Source organism: Acipenser ruthenus, chromosome 5 (genome assembly GCF_902713425.1).
Source record: "Acipenser ruthenus chromosome 5, fAciRut3.2 maternal haplotype, whole genome shotgun sequence".
Lineage (NCBI taxonomy): Eukaryota > Metazoa > Chordata > Actinopteri > Acipenseriformes > Acipenseridae > Acipenser > Acipenser ruthenus.
The window spans coordinates 65,326,382-65,348,186 of record NC_081193.1 but is presented as its reverse complement, the minus strand read 5'-3'; the positions used below and the strand labels follow the sequence as shown (position 1 = coordinate 65,348,186).

At 36.7% G+C, this 21,805-nt stretch overlaps 1 protein-coding gene across 2 annotated transcripts in view; it reads right to left on the bottom strand.

Annotated features, from left to right (window-relative positions):
• Positions 1–21,805, bottom strand: part of LOC117402530 (egl nine homolog 1-like) — a 62,007-nt gene that overhangs the window by 9,330 nt on the left and 30,872 nt on the right. For both annotated transcript variants that reach the window (XR_009328725.1, XM_034003768.3), the window contains exon 2: positions 12,278–12,397. Coding sequence is in view for 1 of the 2 variants with exons in the window: in XM_034003768.3 (XP_033859659.3) it covers positions 12,278–12,397 (120 nt within the window). In the remaining variant the exon portion in view is untranslated. The remainder of the gene's footprint in view (positions 1–12,277; positions 12,398–21,805) is intronic.

Below are 21,805 nucleotides of genomic sequence, written 5' to 3'. Positions count from 1 at the left end.
TTAATATATAATTAAAAAGTAAAAAGAATGTTTATAAACACTTACAAGAAGCTATTCTGTTCAAACATCCTTTCAACGGATCACAAATGTTTAAAATCCCAATGAAGTGCTCCACTTAAATTAATCTGGTTGCTTGTTGCCATAGTTATATCAGTAGGCAATGTTTAAATGTCAATGTTTGGTGCCCTGATCCTTTAACAAGGAAACACGAAGATCTCTAATCCCATGTCATGTCCTTTCTCCCACTCCTGACAGTTCATCCTAGTCTCATTGGATTTGTGGTTACAACATGCTACAGCACCTTATGAAAGACAAACAGTGATTGCAGTCTTTGTCAATATTTGAACATATTCATGGAGTCCAAAACAAACAAAAAAAAAAGTTTAACAAGATGGAAAGGGAAAGACATTGCAAGCAGCTTGTTGCTTTTAACTAAAGAAGTGTATGTAGGCGATAGATTTCTTCTAAAGTCTCTACTATATGGCTATGTCTTTATTAACACGCTTACTGTAATATGGTACAACTAATCATGCAGAATAAAAAATGAAAAACAGGAAAAGTAAACTAAGAATACAAATGTATATTTTTATTCTCAGTCATTGTTTTGTTAGATTACAGGAAAGGTAAATTTCTTGTTAGATGTAGCATTATCTTAGCTTATCTGCAATAGTGTTTCATCTGGAGAAAACATTAAATGTAACTTTATAAAGGTAATAGCAGGATATTTTAAGCGAAGGATAGCCAATGAGAATACAGGATGCTTGCAATTCATATAATAACATATGCTAGGTCATATGAATATAAAAATATTACCTAAAATCATCTTGAACCAGGGGATTAAGCTATTTCAGTTCATTAGTAAATGATGACAGCTTCACCTTAATGTCTGATAATCAATCTCGGCAAGCACACAATTTACTTGTTGACCTTTTCTATACTGAAATGTTAACCTCCAGTTACCTATATACATGATGTAATTAGAGCATGTGAATGCTAAATCCGACAAGTACAGCTTGTGATATTTTACACCTCTACATACTTTCCAGCAACTGGGCTGTTAGGGTTTGTGCGTACACTGTGATGCACACTATGAAAGAGCTGGAAGAACAAACTAGGTGAATAAAAAGAAATGAAAAAAATAGCAAAAAGCGTGTATTATCACCAATGTTGTATTACTGTATAATAATAATAATAATAATAATAATAATAATAATAATAATAATATTAGAAAGACTACCTTAGTGTCGTATACTGAGATAAGTTCACCTGTTTGCCGTTTTTAGTGGAGTTACCTTTCCTATTTGATCAGATTACAGTTTGGAGTTTTTTTCTTAGCCCTCTATACTGTACCAGGTAGGTAGTGTTGAAAGAACTAGCAGTGAATGGCATTCCATAGTGCTGTGGTGGAAGTAAATGCCATTACAAAACAGTCGTAGTTTACAGGTTTTACTATCAGTCTAAATAGTCACATCATAGTTTACTTAATCAGATACGATATTCTTACTCATACAAAAGCACCAAGTGCTCCCCCTACCCCACCAAATGGTTGTCTATCAGGTTTAGAAAAATGCTGGAGTCTCCTCACCTTTTGGGCTTGTTAGACCAATCCCAGCTATACCCAAACATCTGCCATGATGTTCTTTAACTGAACTAATCTTAAAGAAATAACCAGTAATTGCAGATATCTTCAATGATAACAAATCGGAGCACAAGCCTTCAACTTTTACAGCCTGTTTCAAACTCAAAATCCAAGAAAGAGAATGATTCAATGAACAGCTGCACATGCATTGCATCATATTACTTTAGATTTCCATAGCATAGAAAAATGTCCTCAGGAATTTAACAGGTGCAGTATAATTTCACCACTGTTATTAGGGCTGATATTAAATTAATCCACATATTACTGACAATTTTATAATTTCATAGTCTAGAGTCTTCTGTGAACTCTCAAAGCTAATAAACTTTCAAGAAATGAAGTTATTTTTTCTGTAAATCAAAAGCAATTTACAGAATCTCTGTTTTCTTTTAATACACATGACTTGGGCATTGGTAATGATGATGTAGTATAATGTTGGAAATGCTGGATACAAAATACAATTGCATTAAAGTGTTACTGAACAAGCTGTAGGGTTTAAAACACATTACTTTCCCTAGCTTCCTGCATTGTTTTACATATTCCTGCAAACTCTTTTTCAACATAGTTGCAATTGTTTGGATTTTTTTATTAACATATCTCTGGTCATAAATCAGATTTGAACAGTTATTTTCCTTTCACATCAGTTATGCATCAGGACTTCCTGTCAAAATGTCTTCTGAATTCAGCTCATCAGCTCCTCCAATCTGTTCAATCAGAAGCTTTTCATTGGTTCCCAACTTCTGTCCCAAAGTTCAGCATTTTGATTGGTTAATCTGTCCTACCTGCTCACTTTGGCACAGGTTTATGAATATGTTAAGCCGTGTATAAATCATAAACCCAGCTACCTCCAGACCCTCATCTCTCCCTGCACACCCACCCGACCTCTCTGCTCCGCCTGCAATAGAAGACTGGCTGTACCTCCTCTACACTCTCCTGCCTCCAGAGCCCGCTCCTTCTCCACCTTCACCTCGCAGTGGTGGAACAACCTTCCTATGGATGTCAGGACTGCCCAGTCCCTGACCACCTTGCAGCACCTCTTCAAGACACACCTCTTCAGACAACACCTGTAAAACTCAACTCTTCCTTTCTGGACAATATAGCACTCTGCCTTTAATGCACTTTAACTTGCACTTATCTGCTTCCTATTTTACTGTATTTAATCCTGCACTTAACCCAATCTGTAGTATTTTGTATTTCACTTGCACTCATATCTACCCTGATGTAACTATCAACACTTATCTGCTCTTGAACTGCCCCGATATCAAATCGTACTGTGTTTTATATTTGCGCTTATTAGGACTGAAGTCAATGTATTTTGTATCTTGCTCTTAATTGTACTGTAATTCTTTATATGTATTTTTTGTATACCGCTGTAAGTCGCCCTGGGTAAGGTCGTCTGCTAATTAATTAATAAATAAATAAATAAATAAATAAATAAATAAATAAATAATAATAATAATAATAATAAACTAGGCAGCGAAATCTGCTGTCTGTCTAAACCAGAGTTGTCCATTCCTGGTCCTGGAGGGCCAGTGTCCCTCCTTGTTTTTGTTCCAACTGTATCCCAAATTAATTAATTAATTGGACCAATTAAGACTCTAATAAGCACTTAATTGTTCCAATTATGTAATTTAGGGTACAGTTGAAACAAAAACCAGGAGGAACACCAGCCCTCCTGGACCAGGATTGGACACCCCTGGTCTAAACACTGTTGTATAACTTAGCGTGTAGAGTTCTCACTTAAGGCCTTATTACTGGTTCGTATTCCACCCTAATCCACTGAAATAATCATGCATATTCATAAACCTGTTCCCACCCCTCTGAACCTGTGTCGGAGCCAGCAGGTAGGATCCTGGCAAAGATGACAGACAGACAAACCAATCAAAATGCTGAACTTTTTGAGAGGAGTCGGGAACCAATGAAATGTTTCCATTTCAACAGGTTGGATTGAATCAGCCGATGTTGTGAATTCAGAAGACATTTGGATGGGAAAACCCTGATGCATAACTGATATGAAATTAAACTAACTAGTCGAAACTGATTTATGACCAGGGATATGTTAATAAAAATATAAAAACAATTGTAGGGCTACTGATTTTCCACGATCATGGAATCACGGACGGAATCGCGGAATTAGGCACTGGGAACAGAACTGGCATTTTGGGAATGGAATTCTGCTTTGTAACTGCACCTTTTATAAAAAAAAAAAACAAACCAAAAAAAAAAACTGTGCAAACAGTCTTTTACCGCTGTTATTCTCCTATAAAAAATAATGGATTTCTTTGAAAACTACACTACCCAGAAGCCCAGCAATGACGTGTGTATAAAACTTTTCTGTATGTTTATTTGGATCATTGGATAACGAGAAAACAGGTGGTTTTGTGGGCTTTACTCTGATGGACTGTCTGTCTCTTTTGCAGTGCTGCCTTGTGCTATGTGAGTCGAGTTGTTTAAAAAAGCAACTAGCTGTTTTGTGAGAGTTCTATTCTGTGGAATAATTTTGGAGTTGTACATACAGAAAAGTGAAAAGTACCTGAAAAAAACGATCGTCAACCCCCCCCCCCCCCCCCCCGCCCCCCGATTAAAAAAAAAACTTAATTGAATTTATGTATTTCATTTATTTAGTTATTACCGCAAATCCGTTACTCCGTCACCTGCTCAACACAAGGAAACAACACGGTGGTTGAGGTGAAACCTTTGGTTTTAAAACTTATTTTTAATTTATCATTAACTCCTTAATACTACGTACTCAGAGTGATTTTTAGTTTTTTTACTCGTGTTGCTATAACATGGCTCTCTCTACTCTAGCTACTGTCGTAAGAACAGAAAATGGTGACAACTGTAGATTCAACAATGAGTGGACAAATAAATACGTATCCAGAGGGCACAGTAGTTAGAAGCTCAAAAGTAGAAGCACTGATCACTTCTTAACAGTTTAATATGTCACATAAGTTTTAAAATGTTTGCAATGATACTCCGTTAAATTCTCACACTCTTCTATTATTAATGTACTATTGATATGGCAAAATGTGTAAGTCTTGTTCAATATATGAACATTAAAAGTTATGTAATATTTATTATTGCTTAAAAATGTGCAGAGTAAAATACTCTGGCCCACCTACTCATAACTTTTTTTCTAATCTGGACCCCTTAAATTAAAAAAAATAAAAAAAATAGTTGAAAAGCCCTGCTCTAACTAAGACAACGCTGTCTGTCCAGGGTATACGAGAAACACATGCAAGCAGTTTTCCAAAAAAAAAAAATGCTGACATAATCATTAAAAAACAGCAAGTACAGCATAAACCAGTCTGCGTTGTTGCAGATGAAACTACAGATGGGAGAGAAGTGTCCTGAACATTGTATTTAATTTGTAATTTTATGAAAATTGTATATTTTTGTAATAATGCCCCTCGTTTGACTAGTTTGTATATTGTAATGCCAACAACAAGCTGTTTTTTCAAAACACCTTTATTTGTTGACTGACCTACAGTACATTGTTACTAGTGGACTGCTTTAAGAAAGATTTTTCCTGAAATCTACAGTATCTCAGGGACTTATTTAAAAAAAAAAATATATATATATATATATATATATATATATATTTTTTTTTAATGTAAAAATTTTATTTATGTTCAAATTACGCTGTTAATTCTTAATTGGTAAAACGGAATTGGTCGTTGTGAAACAGAATTTGCCATTCCCAAGAATGGAAAATCAGGAGCCCTACAACTGTAATTGTGTTGAAAAAGACACTGCAGGAATACATACAACAAAGCAGAAACATAGGGAAAGTAATATGCTGTGTTTTAAACCCTACATCATGTTCAGTACACTTTAATATCATTTTCATACAAGCTTAATATCATTTTCATACAGGCTTTCATACAAGTGTATGAATGACCTCTATTTATATTTTCTACAGTACTTCTAGCTAGATTTGTGACTATTCAGAAGGAATTTGAACATTGGATGGAGGTGCTAGGATTTACTGGGCCCTGGTGGAAGACTGTGAAGTAGCCCCCCCCAATAAATAAATAAATAAATAAATAAATAAACAGCATATCCCAACATTTGAATAAATCAATTACAGACGTGCTCAAATTTGTTGGCACCCTTACAGCTCATTGAAATAATGCTTCATTCCTCCTGAAAAGTGATGAAATTAAAATCTATTTTATCATGTATACTTGCATGCCTTTGGTATGTCATAGAATAAAGCAAAGAAGCTGTGAAAATAGATGAATTATTGCTTATTCTACAAAGATATTCTAAAATGGCCTGGACACATTTGTTGGTATCCCTTAGAAAAGATAATAAAGAATTGGATTATAGTGATATTTCAAACTAATTAGTTTCTTTAATTAGTATCACACATGTCTCCAATCTTGTAATCAGTCATTCAGCCTATTTAAATGGAGAAAAGTAGTCACTGTGCTGTTTGGTATCATTGTGTGCACCACACTGAACATGGACCAGAGAAAGCAAAGGAGAGAGTTGTCTGAGGAGATCAGAAAGAAAATAATAGACAAGCATGGTAAAGGTAAAGGCTACAAGACCATCTCCAAGCAGCTTGATGTTCCTGTGACAACAGTTGCAAATATTATTAAGAAGTTTAAGGTCCATGGAACTGTAGCCAACCTCCCTGGGCGCGGCCGCAAGAGGAAAATCGACCCCAGATTGAACAGAAGGATAGTGCGAATGGTAGAAAAAGAACCAAGGATAACTGCCAAAGAGATACAAGCTGAACTCCAAGGTGAAGGTACATCAGTTTCTGATCGCACCATCCGTCGCTTTTTGAGCGAAAGTGGGTTCCATGGAAGAAGACCCAGGAGGACTCCACTTTTGACAGAAAAACATAAAAAAGCCAGACTGGAATTTGCTAAAATGCATATTGACAAGCCACAATCCTTCTGGGAGAATGTCCTTTGGACAGATGAGTCAAAACTGGAGCTTTTTGGCAAGTCACATCAGCTCTATGTTCACAGACGAAAAAATGAAGCTTTCAAAGAAAAGAACACCATACCTACAGTGAAACATGGAGGAGGCTCGGTTATGTTTTGGGGCTGCTTTGCTGCGCCTGGCACAGGGTGCCTTGAATCTGTGTAGGGCACAATGAAATCTCAAGACTATCAAGGCATTCTGGAGCGAAACGTACTGCCCAGTGTCAGAAAGCTCTGTCTCAGTCGCAGGTCATGGATCTTCCAACAGGATAATGACCCAAAACACACAGCTAAAAGCACCCAAGAATGGATAAGAACAAAACATTGGACTATTCTGAAGTGGCCTTCTATGAGTCCTGATCTGAATCCTATCGAACATCTATGGAAAGAGCTGAAACTTGCAGTCTGGAGAAGGCACCCATCAAACCTGAGACAGCTGGAGCAGTTTGCTCAGGAAGAGTGGGCCAAACTACCTGTTAACAGGTGCAGAAGTCTCATTGAGAGCTACAGAAAACGTTTGATTGCAGTGATTGCCTCTAAAGGTTGTGCAACAAAATATTAGGTTAGCGGTCCCATCATTTTTGTCCATGCCATTTTCATTTGTTTTATTATTTACAATATTATGTTGAATAAAAAATCAAAAGCAAAGTCTGATTTCTATTAAATATGGAATAAACAATGGTGGATGCCAATTACTTTTGTCAGTTTCAAGTTGTTTCAGAGAAAATTGTGCATTCTTCGTTTTTTGCGGAGGGGTACCAACAAATTTGAGCATGTCTGTATATAACAAGATTAATCAATTTGATAAAATTACTCAATTGAGTTAATATTGAAACATATTAATAGCTTCAAATTAGTCACAAAACGCATTAAATCATAGGCATCAATTGGATTTTTAAATTAATGTTATCAAGTACAAAACAAAAGTTAGTATGAAAACATTTCTATAAAAAAAATACATCTGCATCTTGGCTCATAGTACAAATGCAAATACAACTCATAAGCGAAAACATAGTTCTATGAACATGTCACAGAGTTAATCAAAACCCTTGAGTCTGGCACAGTGTGGAGAATAATAAAATAAATACTGGTGTTCAGGTAGGCTCCTTGTCTAATCTGTTGTTGCAAATACCCACTGATTGTGACTACAGCACAGAGGAGTGGAAAGCTATGGAGGCAAATCCATTTATATTAGACACATTAAAATGGACCATGGAGTGCCCAGATTAGTGTATTTATGTGAGCAGACTGAGATGGATAAGAACGGGACTTTCCATAACTGTTCTGCAGGGGATTCCACAAGATTTGGTTTGAGAGTGATAAATTCCAAGAATAAACAAGCTTCTCCCAGACACCCCGATTGTCGTTGTGACAAGTGCCAGCTAAGACAGGGCCCATTTAAAAAGTGAGTTTGTACAGTTTGCTCCCCTGGAAGATGTTGTGCTTATACTGAGGTTAGTTTATGAGAGCCAGTGTCTAATTTCAAAGGAAAGGAAATAATAAGAGCAACCTGCCTTAAGTGTAAACAACCAGTAGACTGGAGAGCCATGGGAAGCATGGTATGCATGCAGTGTAGGGAGCTTACTGAGGGAGTTGCAGTACATTAAAAGGTACCAACCAGAGAGAGATCACCATACCTGTGATGCAAGATACTGGATGCCCGGGACCAGCCTTGCTGTTTGAGGGAGAAGAGGGGAACAGAAAAAAATGGGGTCCCTGTTGACCTGAAGAGAAGCACTTGCTTGCTTGCTGCTAAATAGTTTTTATCATAAAGTATAGTTGCATACTGCATTTTCTATAATTAAAAAATAAACCTATGCTTTCTGGTCATTAGCACCAGTTTTCTCTAAAAGATCAATTATAGATGTCTTGTCTTTTCTTTTATTATTATTATTATTATTATTATTATTATTATTATTATTATTATTTGTTTATTTAGCAGACACCTTTATCCAAGGCGACTTACAGAGACTAGAGTGTGTGAACTATGCATCAGCTGCAGAGTCACTTACAATTACATCTCACCCGAAAGACGGAGCACAAGGAGGTTAAGTGACTTGCTCAGGGTCACACAATGAGTCAGTGGCTGAGGTGGGATTTGAACCAGGACCTCCTGGTTACAAGCCCTTTTCTTTAACCACTGGACCACACAGCCTCCTTTCTTTTAACACCTTTTCAGCAAAGCAGCAACACCTCAAGTATTTATAAACAAGGCCAGGGCTAGAGTTTTTTTCTAACTAACCATTTTCTCTGACAAATGAACTTATACCCAGTAACGGCCATCTAGACAGTGTATTTTTATCAGTCAAAAGGTCAGGGTGTGGTTTGGTCTTGCAGTATCGCTCGCTAGAGGCGGGTTTTTAAGGCCGAAGTCTATTTTCTGTGAAGGTGTTAAGTTAAGATGTATAATTAACATGCTAAACTTATTAATTAAATGCGATAAGCTTATGATTTATATTTACTTAAACTAATCCATTATAATTCGATTTACTTAAAGTAGTATGTGCATTTTTGCTTGAACGTGCTAAATATTTTGTAGTATGAATCTAAACATTTAGGTAAGCTTGATAGCTAGCTAGCAGGTTGTGGTGACGTCATGAAAGGCGGGTAGGCAACTGAAAAACTGGACATAAAAACTTTAAATCAAAACGATACCAAAGCGTTCTTTTTTCGACCTCCGATCCTCAACTGAGCTTGTGAGAATTTGAACCCACCCTCTGTAGTTGAATCCTGATTTGAGACTCTGCCTGAAAAGCCTTTACCTACTGCTTGACATCACCAAGCTGCTCTGAAGCAATTACACCTCAAAGAGGAGGGGAAGCATATATCCATTGCCTGAACTATAAATGTCTTTAATATGAGTAGAATTAATATATGCATTATGTAAAGTGGTTTAGTTAGATTAGTATGCCTGACAAAGCAGTAACTGGTTTTAATTGTTTGTCGTTCGATTGTTTTTTAATTCTTGTATGATATTCTTCAAACGTGATAAAACATTGTTAGTAGGGCTACTGATTATCCACGATCGCGGAATCACGGACGGAATCGCGGAATTAGGCATTGTGAACGGAATTGGCATTTTGGAAATGGAATTCTGCTTTGCAACTGCACCTATTTAAAAAAAAAAAAACAGATTAAAAAAACTTAACTGAATTTATGTATATATTTTATTTAGTTGTTATCGCAAATCTGTTACTCCGTCACCCGCTCAACACAAGGAAACGACATGGTGGTTGAGGTGAAACCTTTAGTAACTTATTTCGAATTTATCATTAACTCCTCAATAATGCTACGTACTCAGAGTGATTTTTAGTTTTTTTTTGTTTTACTCGTGTTGCTATAACATGGCTCTCTCTACTCTAGCTACTGTAGTAAGAACAGAAAATGGTGAAAATTTTAGATTCACCAATAAACACTTATTTATTTTACCAACTGTACCGAATGCAAAGCCAAAGTGTTTATTGTGCAATGAATGTGTGTCAGTAGTTAAGGAATACAATATGAAAAGGCATTTTGAAACCAAACAAGGAGCTTTTGGAAATACGTATCCAGAGGGCACAGTAGTTAGAAGCTCAAAAGTGGAAGCGCTCATCACTTCTTAACAGTTATACTATTAATATGTCACTACATTTTAAAATGTTCGTAATGATACTCTGTTAAATTCTCACACTGTTCTATTATTAAAGTACTATTCATATGGCAAAATGTTTAAGTCTTGTTCAATATATGAACATTAAAGTTATGTAATATTTATTACTGCTTAAAAATGTGCAGAGTAAAATACTCTGGCCCGCCTATTCCTAACTTTTTTCCAATCTGGCCACCTTAAATCTGAAAAACTACTTGAAGAGCCCTGCTCTAACTAAGGTAACTGTGCAGGGTATACGAGAAACACATGCAAGCAGTTTCACAGCAAGTACAGAATAAACCAGTCTGCGTTGTTGCAGATGAAACTACAGATGGGAGAGATAAGTGTCCTGAACATTGTATTTAATTTGTAATTTTATGTAAATTATATATTTTTGTAACAATGCCCCTCGTTTTCGACCCGTCTGTATACTCTGTATTCATTTTCTGAAGTAAATGCAACAAGTAAACGGTATCAGTGAATTGTTTAACATGTATAATTATAAAACAGTTTAAATATAGGCCCTATGTCTTGTTCTAGTAGTTTACCTGCACTGTTGGTTTATTATCGGTATCGGCTGATATGGGTAGATAACCATCGCCAAGAAAATCTTATCGGTGCACCCCTACGGTTTGTGCATTGTGATGTTATTAGAGAGTTCTAAGAAGTAGTTACATCATATAACATATAATATAACATTAATATTATGGTCAACTATATAAAAAAATTGCTATACAGACCATGGTAAATCGAGGTTACGTTTATTGTATTTTGCCAGTATTGCATGTACAGTTGTGTAATTTACCTATAGAATACAGTGTAGCAGTAGAGGCCTACAACTACGGCAAAAATATTTGCATCTATATAATTAAACAATTTTGCTTCACAGTTGAATGAAGTCACTAAATAATGTTATGTTAACATAATGAATTACAATCATACCGCTTTGTAGTTATCCATACTTAACGTAAAACAGACAACAATTAAAAAATGTGACATTTCGAAATCCAACATGACATACTATACTACTATTATGCTGCCTTCCTGTATACTTTTGTGATATCGTTCTGTAGTTTATTTGTTTACATGTTAAATAAAACGTCTAAATGTTATGTTATAATGTTACTGTCTCAATCCAACAAAAAGAAAATGTAGGTGATGCAAAACCTTTGGTCATAGCTGTACCTGCGGGGCTTCACCACGTTGTGTAGACTAGGCTGTTCGACCGAACATGTTCCACGGAAGGTGGAACGGTTTCGCCAAATCAGGTTGTTCAATTACGCCTTTAGGATCACATTAACAGAGCAATCACATGACTTTAACACTGACCTATTGCCAGAGCGCTTGCTGCATCCCGCCTCCAGATAGACAATCTGTCAGCTGTGAATTTGAGTTTTGATTGAAAAGTCCACCAATACTACCTTGCTACGGTTTCTTTTTCTAATTCCAGTAGATTAGACGGCACCTCTGTTTTTTACGTCTAGTCATTAAAGTGGGCTCAGAGAAAAATTCACATCAGCCCTGAATTCGGGGAGCAAGTTAACTTATCCTACCACCAAAAGGAGTTTTTATACCGAATCAATTTGTCTGACAAAGTTGTTGTAGTGCTAATAAGGCAAGAAGTGAATACCGAATAGAGACTTTGTCAGTAATTGTGTATGAAAATGCAAATGTAGTTACAATGTAGTTATCTTTTACTAATATGTACTACATACATTTAGCACCCAATTCTGTGATGGTGAGGATGGAAAATTATGTTAAATGGCAATATGAAAGTAGCAATACTTCCCCAAAATGATTGTCCAGCCATTCCAAATCAAAAACAAAAAGAACCTGTGGAAACTAATGTCCTAACCCTTGGCTATCTGCAAGAAGAAAATGTTCTGTAGCATGGACACACTGTATGCTCTCGACAACAGGACATTGTCACATTAACTCAAAAACTATGCTTGCAAGCTACAATATTAAACATTTTAAATGCTGATCGGTAGTCACACCACTAATTTAATTGTTTCTGTCATTCCTGACACTTACAAAATATATTAAAAATGTATGGCTTGTTTAGTTACATACCTTGGCATCCCAGTTTTGATTAAGATAATATATACACGTGACACATCTCCCATCTCCATTTGGGTTATCAACGTGGCGCACATATCCCGTTCCATTGCCTGGGTAGCATGCCACCATCGCCTGCAATCAAACAAGCAGATAAGAAAACATTAGCAACATTTTCATACCTACAGGGACACGCAACCAAACATGCGGCCCATTTATCGCCCAACAGTGTATTAATTCCATTTCACTTATGAATATATCATAACTATTTTTTAAAACTTTGTTGACTTGCTTTTTCAAAATTTACTCATAAAAAGCAGCACATCATTTTAATTTGTACTGCGGAGGGTAATTGCTTCACATCAGCTTGTCTCCAACTAATTTCATGTCTTCCTCTCCTTTCTTAAATGCACAAACCCACTGCATTGAAAGAGACCATTCCCAAGTTAACATAGGCATGTTGCTAGGGAAGTGACGTCACTGCCCTATGACTTTTGCTACAGTGTTGCTGCTACAACTGAACAACTCAAATAAACCAAAATAAAAACCGCTTCAGCAAGTAGATATTTAATTTGCTTTGTATTATTGTGCAATGCATGTGTATATAATAGTACGATATTAATGCTTTGTTTTTAATTGTTTTGTATATTTTGTTTGTGATGTGTATCGTGCAGTACGAAATAAAATTAACAGTAATTCTATGGGGAATTGCCTGTATGTATATGCCTATGTATATTGCAGCTAAGGGTTAAACTCAGATTATTCTTTAGTAATGTGCGGCCCGCTATACACATTAGGTTAAACTAGTTTTCTGGATATGCGGCCCGTGATAAAAGTTTGGTTGCACACCTTTGGTCTACAGCGACGAGAGTTAACACCAATAACACCAGGTCATTACAATCTTATGCAAGAATTTAAAAGTTTACATTTTTATTGTTTAATGTTTATAAAGAAGAGATTGTTGCTGGGACAACAATCTTACAGCAGAGGTGCAGTATTTTAACACAGCTAACAGGCATTTTATTTCTTCAACCCAGTTTAAAAGCAGTAGAATTAGTTGTACAGCCATTTTTTTTTTTAACACCATAAAAATGTTCTCCAGAATATCGTCTTCTGCAAATTACTGTTAAGTTATTATAATATAATTATTAAAGCAGCTCCTATAGAATCTGTATAGAAATTATACTGTATACAGTAATAGAACAAAGTTAGTAGCATTTACAAAAAATAAATACTGGTAGTACGCCACAATTAGGACAGATTCATGCTTGAACAAAATTATTATTATTACATTGGAATTTGGAAATTATTTTAAATCAACTGTACTCAGATTCTTGCATTCAACTACAAAGACTAAGATTTTTGCTAAATAGGTTGTTTTCTTCCCCCAGCAGAAACACTGTATATTAGGGATGTGCACGACAAATATTTTGACTATCGATAATTCCACAGCTGTTGAGGTCGACTAATCGAATAGTCGCCCCCCCCCCGCCTCCCATTCAAAATGAGACGTACATTAAATGCGAAATAATGCAAAGTGACAATTATTACAATTGCAATAAATTCTGAACTTTATTTTAAAATACTTAGCTAACTTTGTTAAATAAACATTAGGCTATGTAAAAAATACCTTCCTATTAGGAAACATACAGAAATGCCATAACAGCAGCAATAACATAAGCATACCGTCAACTCTCGTGTGAGACTCTCGTATTTTGCAAGCAAGTGTTATTTTTTTTACCGATATTGTCACAAGCTTTTCCGTTAATTACAATTTCAAATGAACTATAAAGGTTGTGACAATTAAAAAAAAAAAAGTATAATTTTTATTCAATTATTAATTTAATTTTCATTCAATAATAGTTTAGCAATGTGAGCTGCGAGGCAAACGCCTTAACATTAGCATCCTTGTGGCAATAATGTTTTCCGGTCATAACAGCGAAATACAAAATGCATTAGACTATCTAGCTAGCTAATTTATACAATCCACTTAACTAAACGATTTACTTTTCCTACTTTTCCTACGTTTTCAAACCACACACAGCATGCAGACTACCGGTCTACGTTAAATCAAATCGGAAACATACCTGTGCGTTCGAGTTCCAGTGAATAAAAAATAAATAGCCTGTATAGGCAACAGCTTGCTATGTATGTAGCTAGCTTAATAATATTAATAAATAAATGAATGAACAAAAAGGCCTGAGTGGCATTAACGCACTAGCCTTCCATGGAAGCAAAAAAAATCCTAACTAAAACTTTAGGAATAGTTAGGCTAGCAATGTCCATTATTATCATCATGTTCACTTATTCTTGTTTAAAAAAATCAGCATGTCCATCAGGTCCGGCAATACTGCAGCAGACGGTGCTCAGGCAGAGTTGTTTGTTTTTGTTTCAACTTCAGAGCCTCAGTAGCTATTGGCACTGTGATGAAAATGCGACACAAGACGGCTGGCCGCACCGACTACATTATGTATGGCACCAAGTTTAAATCCATCGTTGATGGCGAGCTGCAGAGTGTGTGCAAAGCACAAATTCGAGTCCCATTCAACAAACTCCGAAGGTGATGTTGCTGGCATTGTCGTGAACACAGGCAGTGATTTCCCCCCTTAAACCCGAATGGTCTACAGCGGTGTTTAACACATTTGCGAGATTCTCTGCTGTATGCCTCTCTGGCGTGGCGCGAGTCTGTAGAACTACGTTTTTCATTTCCCAATCCTCAATGAAATGACAGGTTATTATGGCGTACGACTCGGTATTCGGTGCAGTCCATCTGTAGTAATCACCACCTTCTCAGCCTTTGACAAGTTTCTGCGGACAGACGCTGCGGAATCGGCATCCATTTTTTTCGAGTCGAGTGGTAATTGTTTTAGTGCAGGATTTTTCGTGCATGGATTGTGTATTCAGGTTCCACAAATTTCATCAACTCCCGAAATCCCTCACCTTCAACAAAACGTATGGGAAGCATGTCCTTTACCACCATATTAGCAATAAGGGCTGATGTTTTTCAGCACGTACGACGTTGTCACACTGACGAGGCCTCACCGCAAAGGATGCAATGGCGTTTTGTTGCGGTCCTCTCTTCTTTTCTGTCGTTGCTAGCGTCACAGAACGGTGTTTGTCTTTTAGGTGGGTTAACATACCAGTTGTAGATTTGTGGTAGTTTAATTGCACTGCACATATTTTACACTTAACAGTGTTTTCATTTACTTTGTCAGAGTACTTCCATGCCGAACTTTTCTGTGAGTAAGCCATCGTTAGCCAAGGTACGTTCTAGTTTAGCCAATCACAGACAAGAAATAACAAATCCCACCCTCCAGTCAATCTTCATTACCGCTACATAGAGAGCCAATCAGCAGTACAGCCTTTAAAATAAAATCAATATATGCATTTTTTTTTTTTTTTTTTTAGCTTTCGAATGTTGGATTCACTTGTCGATAGGTGCCATCGTTATCGAATAGTCGAATGTTCGACTATTCGGTCTCACCCCTACTGTATATTTGTAGCAATTAAAATTAAAATCTTAATAGGCAGACCCATTTTTATATAAAAGATCAGATTTAAAAATATATTGATACAACAATAAATCAAAATTGCGAATTGTGCTGCTTGCGTGGTTTAATAAATGAATGAAATAAAAAGGTTAATCAAACGAACAACACTGTATACAAAAGAAAACAAAACAGCGTGGTGGCCAAAACAGACAGACAAACACAGTGGACAAACACTAAACAAGTATCGTGCGAATCCTCCAGCATGAGTAGCATTTGTTATTTTACTTTAATTATTTACTCCTTCTCTCTCTCCGGTTCTCCACTCTTGAACACACAACCCCGTGTGTGAAAACGGACTTTATGCAGCTGTACCGCTCGATTGCTAATCAATCATTCAATTGGAATCTCGGTACATCTACAACCAATTGTGCTCCCCGTGCTTCCATACGAATATCCATTTTAATCTGCACGTGGAGTGATTGTGCAATCCCTGTGCCTAAATACAGTTACACACTTTATATCACCTGTGCTACATAACCCACACTCAGTGTACCAATACCTGCACCAACACTAACACGCCACATACAACATATAACACAAAATATGCACAGGGGCGTGGCACCCCGCCACATGGGGGTATACTTTTCTTTTAAGTGTTTTTGAATCAAAAACCAATTTGTCAGCTTATTTTTCCCCACTACAAGCTTCCCAAGAAAAACAGAACATTTTAAATATGATGCCGTATTTCTTTGTTGTGGCACATTCATACAATGTAAATATGATATTATGTTTATTATTGTAAAATTAATTTCAAATTTTTCATTTTACAAATTAACTTCTGAATTTCTGAAACTGTCTTCACTGTTTTTAACAGATTGAAAAAGAAACTTGCCACTTAGCTTCAAATCATTTAAAAACAAATGGTACAGCTTTCAAATGATTTTATACTTGAATCCAAAAGCAGGATGCATTTATTTCTTTTTCCTATAAGCAGTTCAAAGTGTTATTTTATAACTATTTCTGCATATAGGTTGGAGGTACTTTAGGTCATCTACAGTGAATCTCGCCCATGTTATGATAAAAATAATACAAGGCTGCTAGGGTATTCTCAACCTTACCTACTGCATCGAAATTGGAAGGAAAATGTCTGAAGTTCTGTGATGATTATTACTAGATTTGTTTAATATAAAATTGTATTAACACCCCATGTCAATTATACTGTACAGTTAATCAATCCTTTAGATTTAATTTGTCAACTATTTAAAGTACCCTTAGCAACCAATTTATTTATATTTTGTTTTGGGGATTGGTTTCATACATTATCGAAGAAATTAGTACAAATCAGTGATTGAAATGAAGAGCAAGGGTTTTGCTCTCATGTACTCAAAGGAACAATGTATACACATTCTATACATGACATGCAAAACGTTGCAAAATCTAAAAACAAAAATCACTCAATTCTGAGGTAACCCAAATAATGTTGACAAAGGTTTCTGAGGGGTATATTTGCAAAGCTTGGTCAAGTTTATCTTGGGTAATAAAATGAACAGTTGAATCATATTTTGTGTATATTTACTTTGCAACATTCTAAAACCTAAAATGGAACAATATAGCATAGGTTCAAATAAAATTAAAGCATCAAGTGGAAAGCATATTTGAAGATGACATATTCACTTCACTCACATAGGTTTAAAAAAACAAGTAAGAAGAAATTTATTTCTTAGTCATTCCAGCTCAAGTGGACCAGACCACATGGGGGGGAAAAACTTGTGTTATTTACCTTAATGTATTAGTGAGCTAGAACAACTATACATGCAGAATGCCATGCTTCCTAAGATACTGGTGCTGCAACAACAGTTATGAATGACAATCATTTCCTCTGTTAAATTATAAACTGCCGGTCAGTGTGTTTTCCAGGGAACCCAGCCAAACTACTAAAGTGCATATTTTCCTAATGTACTTGGATAATGGAATACTGTGCATAGCTTAGCCTTACAGGATTTTGGAAACAGAGGTTTAAATCAGGGGGACTACAAATCTTGAGTCCAAGTAGATTTATGATGGACTATAAAGTGAAAATGTTACAGTAAAGTAAACATTCATTGAGCTACAGTATGTATTGTATATGAATACTACATTATCGTTGCTTGTTTTTAGATGCAACTAACTTGATCCCATCTGACAACATGAATTGCTTCCATCTCAATGCAGTTTTCAGAAAAATAAACTGTTTATCAGAGACAATTTTCTGATTTAGGCCTGTTTGGAATTGACTAGAACCGATATCGCCAAAAGGAATAGTTGCTGTATTTGCAATAAAAACTGCACAAGAAACACATTTAAGGAAAGATCATTAGTAGATCAATATTTTACTATGCCATGCTTACTGACATAACCACTGGGTCTGATTCTAAAAAGCTCCATTTCTGAGGTGAGTGAAAGGGGTCATCACTTAGTAAACCTGGTTCAAACACATTTTATTTTAAAATCAGGTTAGAGGAGCAGTCAGTAATTACACTAGTAACCACGAAACGTTAATCATAAATACCCCTTGTACTGTACTGTCCCTCACCCCCCATCATTACCTACAGAAATGTTGTTTGACTCATTGTGACAGACAGAATGATTCTTAGTGATAAATCTCCCTCCCGACCTGTGAGGGCGCTGTGTAAAGGCAACAGAGTGCCCTGGACTGGATCTAGAAAGGGGGCGGAGCTACGATACACCAAGTCATCGACCAGGAAGGGAAGCGATGTGGCAACCGCGGATTGGAGGAGAAACGGTTGCAGTCGCTAACCAAGGGGGCGTGACTGACGGTACATAAGGTGATGTAGCGAGGTGATCTGTTCCTTTGTATGGTTAAATGCTGAACTGGAAGGAGAACGTATTGGTATCGTGAGTGTTTTGTTTGTTTTGTCTTGTCTAAAATCTACTTGTTTGTTGTTATTAGACAGATGGCAAACATGATCTGGAGCTGTCGCTACAGGCCAGCACTAAACCTGGACAACACTTCACCTTATTCACGATAAACTGTATTTTCATCACAAGCACTACAGCACTCACTTTGGACTTGTGCTCCTGTTTGTCTGTACTGTGTGTGTGTTTAATACCGTGTCTATTGTTTCGGGTCTGAACCCCGTGGATTTAACTGATAAATACACATCGTTGTGTATTGCCAGTTCTCATTGTTATTTACTGTTGTCAAGTGACGTTGGATTACAAATAAAACCATCATTTCACCAGTACTTTGTTGTTTGTCATTCTCTTGAGCACTGCATCACCTCTACACCTGCACACTCCAAACCAGTTTGCCAAGGCTTGACAGATTATATTCAAAACCTACTGACGGGAACATTAACATTTAATCTTTAGAGAATCTAAACATAAAAACAGAAACAAATATTGGGGAAGTGGGTGCTTTTGCAAATTCTTCTTGCGTATAGTGTTGTGATAAATAATTGTATTTAATTATATCCTGATATAACTATCACTGACACTTATCTGCTCCGTTATTAAATTGTATTTTGTCATACTTGTACTTGCTAGAACCAAAGTCATTGTATTTATCTTGCTCTTAATTGTATTATTACTTGTACTGTGATTCTTGAAATGTATTTTTGTTTATGACTGTAAGTTGCCCTGGATAAGGGCGTCTGCTAAGAAATAAATAATAAGAAGAAGAATAAAACAGCTTCCCTGTAGAAAATGCAGAGTTAACCAGGAATGCCTCTACCTTTCCCTCTCCTATGTACTTCCTTATCTCTTTACAAAAAATAGTACACATTTCTTGTTTATATTACACAGTGTACAAAAACGTACGTCAAATCCTATCTTAGTGAAGATTTTTTCGGTGATAACATGCATGTCAATGACTTTGTCTATCAGTATTTTCACATTGACTTCAAAAAGTACCCACACACAGTACACAGTGGAGAGCTATGCTCAAACAGCTTCCCTGATCTACATTCCTTATATCAATCAACTGGTTTAAAACTACCATACCCCTAGTAAAAAAAAACTAATAGTGACGGTCACCTAGTCACCAGGTACTAGGCAACACCAACCCATATCTGACTGAGTGACAATCCTAATCCTCTGAAGAAATAATACTTTTACATTCCTACTATCCTGTTAGATCTTACACACCATTGTGTATGACTGGAACCACCACCCCTGAGAATAGTGAACCAATATAAACTCTCGGCTGCTGGACGACTGCCAGGCAAGCAGTATTTTAATGATCTTGCTACGTGCAGTACGTGAGGCAGTCTGCTGCTGATCTACAATCATGCCTGGGCACAAGAGTAAAGCTCAAGGATGAGTAAACACATTTGTCATTTTCATCAGTGTTGAGAGGAGCAAAGGCTCTGAGCTGCTTGCTGAACACTTGGGCTGCCTGTTATGGAACGGATTCTCAGGCTCAGGCTAACAGCACAATGTTTACAATTAACTTAGGACTTAGACCAGCGGCAACAAAAAAAAAAAAAATAATAATTAGGAATCATCCCAAATGTCCTGCTAGTGTTTACTGTGGTTAGGTAAATACCCAGCATTTTCATTATCCAGTGGATTAAACAACACAGGGAGAATCTGAGCTTCTTTAAAATAGCCGTCGTCTTAATGAGACAGTGTGGAAAATAATAAGGTACACTACCTATATTTAGAAGGGGTTCTAAACATCAAATGTTTTGCTTACAGCAAGATAAAAAAAATAATAATAATAATAATTATTCAGTTCAGTTAGAAGATATGGCGACACCTTTCTCATTGGCTGTTGGCTTGTGATTTTGTACAGTTTATTTTAACCTTCGGTATTTCATATCAAATCTCATGCCAATCTGTATTAAAGATACTGTGAGGTTGGAATTTAAAAGGCAAGAGTAAAAAGCCACATCATTAGCAAATACATACTCCACCAAAGTAAAACAGTAATCTCTAAACTGATTGGAAATGAACTGCCATACCTTATGATTACAAATACATAATGCTTAGCACGAAGGGCTCCAGGTTTTAGCAATGTGCTATTCTTTGTACAGTAATTGTTTTACAATTGACAATATTTTAGCAACTTGCTATATTTCTAGTAGCTTGCAATAAGTTAAACAGGTTCAAACAATGCAAAATCAATGTTAATCCCACATTGATAAAACACATTTAGTTATGTATTTATTTATTTTAACAGAACATCTAGGACTTCAAAAGTACTTGATCAAAATTGTTACAGAATATATTTTCAATGCATGTCAGTATGTCTGGGATATAGTATGATACATACAAGACAACCGCATGAAAACATACATTAACCGCTGTCATTCTTTCCAGTTACACAGCTTTCCCATGTTAAATAAAACCATGGGTTGATGTTTAGGACAGCTATCAAAACTATGTGTACTGGGTTCTTAATTTCTTAAGTGAAAACATTATTCTGTGATTGCCTATAAAAGCAATGTCAAACTCAGCCTCCATTCTATTCAGCAGAAAAGGTCATGAATGCTCCTCATCCGATCAGATTCCTACTGCTCACTCAGGGTTCTTTTCTTTTTTCTTTTAAAATTTTGGAATCGTCAGTTATTATTTTTCATTCTCCCCCCAATTTGAAAAGCCCAGTTATTTTTATTTCAACCCGGCTCACTGCTGCCACCCCTGCGCTGACTCGGGAGAGATGAAGATGGACACACGCGTCCTCCGAAACGTGTGCTGTCAGCCGTCCGCTTCTTTTCACTCTGCAGGCCCACCATGCAGCCACCTCAGAGCTACAGCATTGGAGGACCACGCAGCTCTGAGCAACTTACAGGCAGGCCCGTAGGCGCCTGGGCCAGTCTACAAGGGGTCACTGGTGCGCAGTGAGCCGAGGACACTCTGGCCGACCTAAGCCCCCTCCACCCAGGTGGCATTCAGCCAATTGTGCACCGCCCGCTGGGAACTCCCGTTCATGGTCGGCAGTGGAATAGGAGGAATCCTGCACTCCACACGGAGTGCCTTTACTGAATGCACCACTCGGGAGCCCCTCTCACTCAGGTTTGATTGTATTGTCCATCAGTGTCGGTGTTGC